Genomic DNA, 12,301 nt, shown 5'->3' with positions numbered 1-12,301 from the left:
TTTGTTTGATGATCTGAATCTTTTAAGTGTGACAAATATGCAAACAATTAAAAAAAATAGGAAGGGGGCAAAAACTTTTTCACACCACTGTACATATAACATTATTTTTTATATTTTAAATATATTTGATAAAAAACATAGTAAAAACTGTTGTGAAATATGATTACAATTTAAAATAGCTGTTTTCTATTTTAATATTTTTCAAAATATAATTTATTCCTTCAATGGCAAAAGCAATTTTCAGAAGGTATTACTGTTTATATGCTGGTATTGTGATCAAAATTTCTTATAATTATCATAGTTGAAAACATTTGTGCTGCTTAATCATTTTGTGAAAAATGGAATACATTATTTGATAAATTGGAAGTTCAAAAGAACAGCATTTATTTAAAATTGAAATCTTTTACAACAATGTAAAAGTCTTGAATGTCATTTTTTTATTATTATTAATTGAATGTGTGCTTGCTGAAAAAAAGTATTATTACTTTTTTCCAATAAATAAATAAACACAAAAAAAACAACTTTTGAAACTGAATCTGCTTTACAGAATTTAATATGCTTAAAAAAAAAAATTTTTTTAAATCTGAATTGTGAGATAAGTTACATTTACCTTTTTTACTTTCTTTTTATATTTTGGCGGAAATAAGCTTCCATAAATTTGGTACATAAAAATAAGAGGGATAAATGCACAGTTGCCATAATATCTAAATAAACCCAACATGTGTGTACAAAAACAACTAAACGTGGACCTGCTTCATGCTATATAAACTATTTAGCACCAAATCAGTCCAAGGGCACGAATAATAATAATAATAATAATAATAATGCATGTTGAATAAAGATTAATTTCTGAAGGATCATGTGACATTGAAGACTGGAGTAATGATGCTAAAAATTCAGCTTTGATCACAGGAATAAATTACATTTTAAAATATATTCAAATAGAAATAAAAGAAATGAAAATAGTAAAATATGAACTAATTGCATATTAAAACTGAAAAATAGTTAAATATTTTACACTGTAAAATATTTCATAATATTACTATTTTTACAGTATTTTAAACAAATAACAACAGTCTCTGAGATTTATTTTAAAAACATTAAAACATCTTACCGACCCCAAACATTTGAGCAGTAGTGTACTTGAGATTATGAATTAAAATATGTTGTGAAAAGCTCTTCATGTTGACTTGTTCTATCCTTGTTCTTCCATATTTCTATTAAATATTGCATTATAATAACCAAAAAAAATCATAAAAGGTGCATTTGAGTCATCATTAATCTGATTCCTTCATAATCTGCCGTTTATTTTGGAGGCCAAAGATGCTCGCATGTTTATGTTAAGCTAAAACTAACATATCTCTGTTTTCCTCTTGCTTTCTTTCCTACAGCAGGAACAAGAGACCAGCTACACCATCCTGAGGTCAAAGGCCACAAACGTTACTCTGAACGGCCTAAAACCCGACACCACCTACCTGCTGCAGATCAGAGCGCGAACCGCGGCCGGATACGGCGGTAGCAGTCGCAAGTTTGAGTTTGAGACCAGTCCAGACTGTAAGCATTTACATACTTCATGTCATTCTGTTCTCTATTTACAGTCACATTCCCTTGCTGTCACAACGCCGGATTCAATCTATTCACAGCTGTGCAGCACAATGAACAATACAGACAAAGGCTCGCCATTCCCTTGGTTTCTGATCCAATACACTGTCATACAAGTCATTTACATAGTATAAACCACTTGGCTAAAACGATACATGCTGCATCTTTTGTCCCATGATGGTATACTGTTGTCTGCAGCACTATTAAGCACTTAGACTGAGCATTTTGTAAACCTCTATATTGTGGTGCAGCATTGCTGAAGGCCTTTTTATCTAATGAAACATTTATAGGAAATCAATGCACACTCATGTAATGAAATGATACTGTGAGTGGCTCTCCACAGGTTTCTGAGCACGATCAGCCATCTATAAGCGCCTCTGTATGTATAGCTGGTGTGAAATGTACACCGAGGTGCTACTGAGATCATCATTTATGCAGAAAAGGTCTGAATATGGACTTATGTTTCTCAGTCACCAGATAGTCCATAATGAAAGAAAATGTTTTATGAATAGAGATAGATATGTAGGATAGTGTATAAATTGTGTAAAATAATCTGATGACTTGATTATTGAGTATTGGGATGCAAAGCTACAGATCTAAAAATATACATATTTCCTAGGAATTATTTTGGATTAATCTTTTCAGCATCGGAGCTAATCATTTACATTGGCATGCAACCTCCTGCTGCTTCTTTTTTTTTCTCACAAAATGTGTTTTTCTTTGCCATCACTCAATATGTGTCAACACCATCTGATAGAAAAAAACCTGTGCTGTCATGTCACATATTTATGATAAATATTTAAAAGCTAGCATTCAGATTTGATTAAGAATGGATTGAGAATACAAGATTGTTTCAAGCTTACTGTCAGCTCCATCTACTGAAGAAAAACAGACAGTGTTGACGGAGTAAAAAATGCATTTTTCATATCACAAATGTTTTAGCTACAAATGGGAAATTCTTATAATGTGGGAAATTATCTAAAAATTACAAACACTTTACTGTTTATGAGTTGACATATCATCGTTGTGACAGAAAATGTGCGCACAATTACTTGAAATTTAAATTCACTGTAAAAAAAAAAAAAGTCTGTGTCTGTGTGACATTGTTAAACTCTTGGCAGGTGAAATATTAAAATATTAAACGGACCTTCATACACTTTAGCATATAAAAAAAACCTTATTACAGAAATGTTGTACTTCAAAGGAATATATAAGTACAATCTGAATGTAATGTTTTTGAACACTTAATTGCATGATTGAAAAAGTATAATACTTTAAATTAGGTGAACTTTAGAGTGCTTTTTTATACATCTTTATTTCATAATTACTTCTTTGTCTTAAATATGGTTAAAGTACTGACAAGCATTCATGGTAAACTAAAATATACTGTCATTTCCGTTGAAACTCGCAAGTCAAAATATATTGGTAATTATACATTTGTAATGATGAAGTTGCAATTTAGTACATGTAAAATATATTAACTTTAAATGTAATATCAAACAACACACTACAGTTGAAATTACATGTGTTAGTCAACACATCACAATAACTGTACTTTAAAGCATGACAAAAAAATTTTTAAACATATTGATTTAAAATGTAATTTAAAATCAAATGTTTAAATTTACGTTTACAGAGAGCGCTTTTTAAAAGTGTACTTAAGTGTGTTATAAACATTTATGAAGGAGTACTCTCTTTAAGTGAACTTAGGTAGACTTTTATTTCATTAATATTATATTATCTGAAAGTACTTTTATTTTAAATATACTTTTAAAATTTGAAGCAAACTACAAATGCACACTCAATACAATTAAGCACACTTCTTTTTCACAAGGGGATATAGAGTGTCTTTTTTATTTCTTACTGTTTGAATCTGTATGAAGTATTGAGTTATGAACTAAGGATGGAGGGATGTACTGTAGGTTTAGTGACAGATAATGTCATTATTTTGATAATAAAAAAAGAAATGTTACATGCTTGAACAGCATGGAAAGCCCTTGAAAAGCTGCATACTCTGTCCAATGTGAATTTAAAATGTCTCTTTCTCTCTCTCTGTGTCTTTTCCCACAGCCTTTTCCATCTCCAGTGAGAACAGTCAGGTAGTGCTGATCGCTGTCTCCTCCGCCGTGGCCATCATCCTCCTCACTGTAGTGCTCTACATTGTGATTAGCAGGTCTGTCTGTCAGTCAAAGCGCAGTCACGCAGGGCTTTAAGTGTGCCCATCTTGAAGCTGTCACTTTGCTGTCTCAAGTCTCTCCCCAGGACCCTTGATCTCCCACCCTTCAGATATGAAGTATGAAAATGTGTGCCCCTCCATGTCTGCTGCCTATATATAGTCGTAGACGATTCACTTGGCAGAAGCCGTGTTATTTTTCCTGCCGAATGTAACGGGCACCGTGAGAGTCGAGTGTCATGTCATGCAGAGGGGCTGATTTTGGCAAACGGCATTATTGAAAGAGTTCATGAATCTATGGCTTATTATAAGACCCCAGAATACTGTCATGCCTCATAGCAAAGCAAAACAGTCAAGTTGTTCCTGGCTCTGACTTTTGTCTGTTCAGGTTTTAGTCACTTTGTACATCGTTTAGAGAAGCAAAATGTTCCAGTTAAAGCCATTAAGAATAATTAACGCTTTTCATCACTTTAATTGACAGGTTTTGTAGGTATAGCAAGTCCAAACATCCAGATGAGAAGAGGCTGCCCTTTGGCAACGGCCACTGTGAGTATATGTATACCTCAATAATTCTTCAGTCTTACAAGTATTCAGGTTCTTTCCAAGTATTTAATACTCATTCCTTACAAATAGCTCAAATCAAAACAGAGTTTTGCTCTAGTATTAAATGTCAGACAGCCCACAAGAACCCAGTAATGGTGGAGGTTTTTATAATATCCCTTTGCTCCCGAGTTACAGCAAGCCAATTGTCCATATGCTACCATTTTTCACACTGGCAGAGGTGTCAGGAAGGAAATTTAATGGAGGCCCACACAATTTCTCTTAGATTAACCTGCATGAGGTGCCCTGTAGGACTATAGCTTAGCTAACTGATTAGGTCATCCATAAATCCATCTTCAAACCCAGCAAATTGCATTTCTTGACAACCTTACCTTCCTATCGTTAAGATTCAAATCAACAACCTCTGCGACAAAATATGGTACATCCCAAGCACAGCAAATGCTGCTCATAAGCATCAGTATTTTTACAGTGCAAGACACTTTTTGCAAGACAGCACCCGGGGTTGTCACATGTGGTTGCCGCAAGCCCGCCGGACGCTCCTTCGTCGAATCCACCGGCCGCGCCGTTCTCAAGCCCGCCCATGTCAGAATTGACATTTATTCTTTTTCATTGCGGTGTTTATTATAAATGTTGTAATAAATATGTAAATAAATGTTTTGAATGTTTTAAAATTCATGTCACAGACTTTAAAGAAAAACATTTTTTCAGTTGATTTAATCCCTCCCTTCCAGCAAGCTGTCACTCATATGAGATTGCAGCAATTAGCATCCAACGATCCAATCAATTCCCGACTAAATCAAATCCCACCCTACATTTACTCATTCAAGCAGTTATACCTAAATATGTCACAATATTTATAAGTCACTATTTCATGTTGATTTTAAGGTGCGCTCACATTTTAGTGTTGTTCTGTCAAATTTAACAAGCCAAATCCAGTAATTTCAGTGGGAATTGGCACGAATTGCGCCTGAGTGACATCCAGTGGCAAAGAAATTTTCTTATGCACATTTCTCATTGGGTTTAAGTTTTGTGAACTCTGACTCAAATTTGCAGCTGTGTGGGCGGAGGTTCGTAACTTAGCAACCAAGCACAACGTAAGATCCAAAATGGATGAGGCACTCATGCCAGTTTTCTACACACTATAGTTCAATATTGTAAAATGGTAAGTAAAAAAGTTATTCAGGGTTGGATTGGCGAACATTTTTTATTATGTTTTATTTTTCTGACCTTTATACTTTTAAGGAAATGTAATAAAAATGTTTGAAAATCTCATGTTACATTGACAGAATGTTCACCATTTAGAACAATGAATTCTGATTGGTCTTCTTTTCTAAATCTATTTCCATGCCAAACTGTGATTGGTCTTTTCTTTCTTGCATTTATTCAACCATATAAAGAGTGAAACAGTCGGGTTCCAGAAAATTTAATTTAATTAATTTTTAACAATAACCTAATGATAAACCTTTAAAGACAGATCTACTGTGAGCACAGAGGTTGTTAGTCGATGGTATACGCTTTTATTGAAGTCACAGTGAGCAGATCGCACCAAATGAGCTCTGAGCTCCGCCCACTCCCATGAAGCACCACAAATAACATAATCGAGTTGGTTTCCCCATACTCTCAAAACACTTAAATATTTGATTATATATAGATGCATATTTTGCAATAAACCCACAAAAAATTGTGGGTTTATTGCAAATACAAAAATTGTATTTCGTTCAATCGTGTTTATTTTGTTTGATTTTCAGTGAGACTGCCTGGCATCAAGACTTACGTGGACCCACACACTTACGAAGACCCGAGTCAAGCCGTGCACGAATTCGCCAAGGAACTGGACGCGTCCTGTATTGCCATCGACAAAGTGGTTGGGGCAGGTATGCGGCGTCATCCCTCACTCTTTGGTGCAATGAAAGAAAGTTACCTGTCCGGGACCAAAATACACTTGTAACAAACATGGCAGGTGGTGTAAATGAGAATCATTTAGCACTGCAGCTGGAGGTGTGTGGCTTTGAGATGGGGAAAGGGTCCCTCCCAGTGCTCATCCTCACTACCTCAATGCCTTTAATAGACTGCCTGCTGCCGGAGCAGAGGAGCATGGGTAAGCAGAGCACGCCTCCGGCTGGGATATTATATTTCACCCCCCACAGCTCTCTCTCTCTCCGCATCCCTGATGTCTTAAACAGCCAAGCACATATCAAGATAATGCCTTGTGATTCACGGCTCTGTAGACAATGCAGCAGTGCCCAGCAAATAAAGAACCCGCTCACTTTTGATGTACCACCGTAAAGTCGGCATACAAACATCAGGGCTCACGCACTACAAATAAGCGCATTCCCTGCTTCAGATGTCACTTCTATTGTAAATCTGCATTTTACGGCTTTCGTACACCTTGGCAAGCGATGCAAAAGTGCAGAAAGAGGTTGGAGGGTTTTTTTATATAGCTTGGAAAATGATCTATTAGCGTGGATTCGGTAGACCTTCATTTGTCTGCATAGTTTATCAGAGTGATCACTGCTGAGGATTAAGCCAGGTTGATATTTAAGATGGTCAACATCATCTGAACGCTGGCCAAGTCCAGCATGGCGGCTGTTTAGACAGCTTGCAATTATTCCGGCTAAATTTTTCCAGACATCAAGCCTGGATTTCACCCATCTCTCTAAACTTGCATGGGAAATAAAGTAATTGCACATCAAATTACGCAAATAGGACACGGCCCTGGCTTGGATGTCTAGGTGGTGACATCATCTTTACCCAAATGTCCATCCAAGTCTCTGTCAGCATCATCCATAGTGGAGATCTGATCTCCAGCTTACACCTGCGTACGCACCCTAGAAATCAATTTAAATGGGATCTATTCATGCGATTGCGATTCTATGCGATTGGCCTTTATTATAACTTAAAATAACTGTTAATAATAAATGTAATTTATGTAATTCATAATAAATGTTATATATTCCTCTGACACAAAGCATCATTACTCCAGTCTTCAGTGTCACATGATACTTCAGATTTAATTATAATATGCTGATTTGAGCTAAAAAAAATTATCATTGTTGAAAACAGTTTTGCATGCAATGCAATGTCAAATTACATTTCAAACCACATAAAGAATTATATCTAATGCATTTTGCCAATTTACAAGCACATTTTACCAAAAATGTTCTGGGAAATCTCCAGTTCATTCCTATTGGATGTTTTGTCCCATCTTCCCACAGATCACTATGTCTTGTTTCTTAGACAGACAAAGCTTAGATGTAATTCTTAAACCTGACAACTCCAGTGAGGAGAGGTAATTAACATGGGATGCAGTTTAATTAGAACAGAAATCAGTGCTTCTCATGTTAGCCTTAATTTTCTCTAAAACAACCGTCTCTCACCAGGGGAGTTTGGAGAGGTGTGCAGCGGCCGACTGAAGCTGCCGTCTAAGAAGGAGATCTGTGTGGCCATCAAGACACTCAAAGCCGGATACACAGAGAGGCAAAGGCGGGACTTCCTCAGTGAAGCGAGCATCATGGGACAGTTCGACCACCCCAACATCATCAGGTTGGAGGGTGTGGTCACACGCAGTAAGTTACACTCCACACCTGTTTAAAATGTATTTCTGATACCATTTTTATTATACCACGTTAAAAGGAGAAAGATGAGTGATTTAGTTGTTTTTTGCTGCATGTGTATGAAAAGCATATGATAATTCTCATGTGCTCTATGGTGAGTTGAATCCGTTCAGAAGATTAATTTATCATGTTTAGATTTGTTAGTTCAACGCTCGTCCTTTTGGGAGTCTCATATAAAACATTAGCTGTTTCCAGTTATGGAATATTAGTGGATGTCATGAAGTTGGCAAATCCTCTGCACAGAAAGCCACTGTTTTATTGACCTCTTTCTTGTAACATTGGGCCAGAGTCCAGCATGAGAGACAATTCACGGAGGGCTGTAAATCACGTATGCTTGTAAATCTCCCTAGATCAGTCTCTATTATGTAGCCTGATCAAAGCGAAATTCTCTAATCCATTCCACAGTCCTCCTCAAGGGCTCCGTAGGGCTGTTTTTCCTAATGATATAGGCGAAAATAGAAAAAAAAATGTTCACACTTTACCTTATCTGACTTCAAACAGACTGCTAGTATTAAGGCCGGGGTATATTTCATTTTGCATGTTTTGCTCCGTCTCGCGCACAGCCTTCAGAATTTAGTACACTCCATTGATAGCGAGCACAGATGGATGTGTATGGCGTATGCGCATTACCAAGTGAACCCAATGTATTTGATATTTAAATGTTCAATCACTTGCACGTACGCACAAAAATCAGGCTTTTCATGATTTTTGTTTGCATGTTCAAGTAATTAAATGGCTAAATATAAATTGTGGGCAAATGCACTTTGCAATACATATAGTATCGGTCAACGGTTTGGAATAATTATGATCTTTTTTTAAAGGTTTTTAAAAGATGTTTTTGAATTTGTTTTGATCAAAATAAACAAATAAAACAAAATAAATGAATTAAAATTGTAACAGCATTACAATTTTAAAGGACATAATCCTCATAAAATGAGGATTATGTTGGCTGAGTACATTTTACTGTGCTCACGCTTCAGAGTTCTTGACTGTAAATAATGGTAAAACTTCTTTGTAAATGAATGTCATTTGTGGCTGTTGACTGAAACACTATCGGACTTGAAGACGCTTCTTATATAGATGTGTACACACAAGATGTGTGTGTGTGTGTGTGTGTGTGTGTGTGTGTGTGTGTGTGTGTGTGTTTAGAAAGGTGGTGCACTTTGCATGTGATTGAAAGTAAGTCTGTGGTGCAGAGTTTGGGCTGTGGGGCCAGGGGAGGTTGGCATGTGTCTCCTGTAGCCTCTGACGTGATGTGATTTATTAACTCTGCCCTGTTAATTCTTAATAATCCAGAGACTTTCACACCCCATTTAACCTGCTGCTTTTGGCCCTGCGTTAGGCAAAATATTTGTGGAGCTGCGATTGCTGCTTCGCAGAGACGAAGGGGCCAGGATTCTGATTATGAGCGGGATTTCAGGAACAAAAGTTTAGAGGAGAGATGTGCGGTTTAAGGAGGAGGGATTTTTTTTTTGCTATCAAAAACCATAAAACAACTCAACTGAAATCTAAAGACCAGTCCATTACAGTTTGGGTAATGATTTAACTGTGCGCAGAGAAACATTATAAGTGCACGCTGCACTACCAAAAAATGAAAAATATTTTCCAGTAAATATTTGGATATCATTAAAACAAGATACATTTATTTATACTCTATTTAGTTTTTTTTTTAGTTTTTTTTTTTGGCAAATAGATTTTAAGCATAAATCCAACACACTTTGTAGGATTTATGGTTTAAAAAATGTTATTAAGAAATGTTAAATTAAAAAATGTTAAATGTTATATTTTCCATTGGGGTAAGAACCACGATAGGTGTCGTATTCCTATAGGTAGATGTGATCAGCTGAGAATCAGCTGATGCAAGCTTGACTCACGTGACCTGCCAGAACTAACGCTAACGCTTAATTTCTGATTTGAAAATCTTAGTTCTAGATATGCTCTCTAAACACTCTAATATTTTTTTATAGTTTAGTCTCATTGATTTATGCCGTTTTGCTTCCCAAGTAAATTTATAGCATTTTAAGATGCAAATACTGATAAAAAAATATATATATATATATTTTTTTTTTTTTTTTTTTGCAGTGTTAATACCACTCTTTGGAATAAACGGCTTGATGTGAGCAAGACTGTTGTTACAGCATATTCATGTGTTGTGCAGTGTTGCTCTTCTCCACTCATTTTAATTGCATGTTTCATAAATCTCATTCATCACAGTGCTGTGCTGTCTGCTGTTGGGATGCTGGGAGGGGGAAAAAAGACTAAATTATGACTACTGCACATACATATTGTGACAACACGGACTGGTCATCAGGTTATTATTGATATAAAGTCGCTTTACAAACAGGCTTTGAAATAAGGCGCAGATAAAGTGCAGATGATAAAACCGAGTGGCAATGATTTATGAGTGGCAGGACGGAGAAAATAAAGCTGTCAGACAGTGACAGTTGACCTTGTGTTCCGTCCAAGTTCAGGCCGAGACTCTTTTCATCCTGCAGGAAACTCTTATTTCGGTGAAGTCACAGTAAGTCACGGTTATGATTGCTGACCCGCTGTGTCAGGAGTGTCATGTGAAGAGCTGCACCTCTGCTCTTGTTATGGGCTTCAGATAATGTCTGTGATGTGTTGAAAACCTGGTGTGTAGCCATCAACCTGATCTCTTCACCCTCTCAAACTCTATAAAAAAAAATTCAGCTGCTTAACCCGGAGCCTTTTATAACACCCACATGTGGCAGCGCCGAGCACTATGAGAGTGAATCTCATGAAACCTGTCAGGAACTCAGATCACATTTCAGCCCAGAAACAAATTGTGTTTTAAATTATATTTGGTTTGAAATAGACACGCCTCATGACATTTTCATAGCAATTAAGCATATATATGTATATATATGTGTGTGTGTGTGTGTGTGTGTGTGTGTATCTATATAGCAATTCTCATTATTAACAATATGACTCTCGTTCAATTTTCATTACTGTATTTTTTTTTTTTTGTAAAAAAAAAAATTGTGATTCAACATATATTTTATTATCAGCACAAATTAAAGGCAGCACATCAAATATTACCAACCGTATTGCAAGCAAGTAAAGCAAGACAAAAAAAAGCTTTTATTAACTTAGTAATGAAAGAATATATACATAATTTACCTTAATTTACCATTTATTACACTTTAAGTAATTTAAATAATATGTCATTATTTTATCAATATGTTGTGTCATTATATTTTGCCAGCATTTTATTTTATATTTTTTATTATTTTATAATTTATATTTTATTATTTTAGTATATTTTAATATTATTTTTTATTATTTTATATTGTTTCAATATTTATTTTATTTTGTTATTTTATATAGTTATTTATTTACCATTCAAATGTTTGAGGTCAGTCAGATTTATTTTATTTTATTTTACTTTCCAGCAAAATGGTAATTAAATTGATCAAAAAAGTGACAGTAAAGTCATTAATCATGTTTTAAAAGATTTCTGTTTCAAATAAATGATTCTAAAGGATCATGTGACACTGAATCAGAATAAATTACATTTTAAAATATATTAAAATAGTTATTTTAAATTAATAATATAAATAATATATAATAATATTTCTCAATATTGTGCTTTTTATGCAGTCTTCATGAGCATAAGAGACGTCTTTCAAAAACATTTAAAACCCTTACTCACCCCAAACTTTTAAACGTGCTTAATTGTCATGAAAATAATGCAAAAAATGTTCTTGACGGGTTTCATGACCCGTTCACTCATGAGTCTCCTCTTGACGTTTTTGATGTTGTCATTGAAATAACTTTGGAAGTCATCATGCTGAGCATATATATCTAAACTCGAGGGTCGAACTTATCCATGCCTTTGAATGTATTATATTTTTCTCTTGAAGATGTTTTCTTTTGTCCAACATAAGCTCATTAGTTTGCAAATTGGGTAATTCAGCCTTCCAGCAGAAATGACAGCACTGCAGCAAAGCACAGTGGCACATCTTTTCTCGATTAGACTGAGACATGTCTGAATTTTCTCTCTCCTCAGGTAAACCTGTGATGATAGTGACCGAGTACATGGAGAACGGCTCTTTGGACGGCTTCCTGCGAGTGAGTGTGACACACTGAGCGCATTTAATGAGACTCCATGATGTATGATCAGAGGAAAGGCACAGAGGGCTCATCTTAAAATCATTTAAAAACCCATCAGCGTCTTAGCTTCTCCTGCTTCCTCTCACAGTACCTGCTTATCACAGCATGCCTGAAATTCTCCCAAGCTCTCCGAACATTTCATTCTCATTTATACAAACAGACACAAATTGCTCTCTGCTGGTTCACCTATGTCTCTATTTGCTGCGGAGAGAGCCTG

At 35.5% G+C, this 12,301-nt stretch overlaps 1 protein-coding gene across 1 annotated transcript in view; it reads left to right on the top strand.

The window, feature by feature from the left end:
- LOC107728240 (ephrin type-A receptor 3-like) overlaps nucleotides 1-12,210 on the top strand; it is a 96,670-nt gene extending 84,460 nt beyond the window's left edge. The window contains exons 7-12 of the mRNA XM_016538351.1: nucleotides 1,392-1,554; nucleotides 3,673-3,775; nucleotides 4,257-4,321; nucleotides 6,085-6,210; nucleotides 7,717-7,902; nucleotides 11,981-12,210. Of these exons, the coding sequence (XP_016393837.1) occupies nucleotides 1,392-1,554; nucleotides 3,673-3,775; nucleotides 4,257-4,321; nucleotides 6,085-6,210; nucleotides 7,717-7,902; nucleotides 11,981-12,060 (723 nt within the window). The 3' untranslated portion in view covers nucleotides 12,061-12,210. The remainder of the gene's footprint in view (nucleotides 1-1,391; nucleotides 1,555-3,672; nucleotides 3,776-4,256; nucleotides 4,322-6,084; nucleotides 6,211-7,716; nucleotides 7,903-11,980) is intronic.
- Nucleotides 12,211-12,301: the final 91 nt, after the last annotated feature.

Source organism: Sinocyclocheilus rhinocerous, unplaced genomic scaffold, assembly GCF_001515625.1.
Source record: "Sinocyclocheilus rhinocerous isolate Xijiao unplaced genomic scaffold, SAMN03320098_v1.1 scaffold2021, whole genome shotgun sequence".
Classification (NCBI taxonomy): Eukaryota; Metazoa; Chordata; class Actinopteri; order Cypriniformes; family Cyprinidae; genus Sinocyclocheilus; species Sinocyclocheilus rhinocerous.
This window is presented reverse-complemented; position numbering and strand designations above follow the sequence as displayed.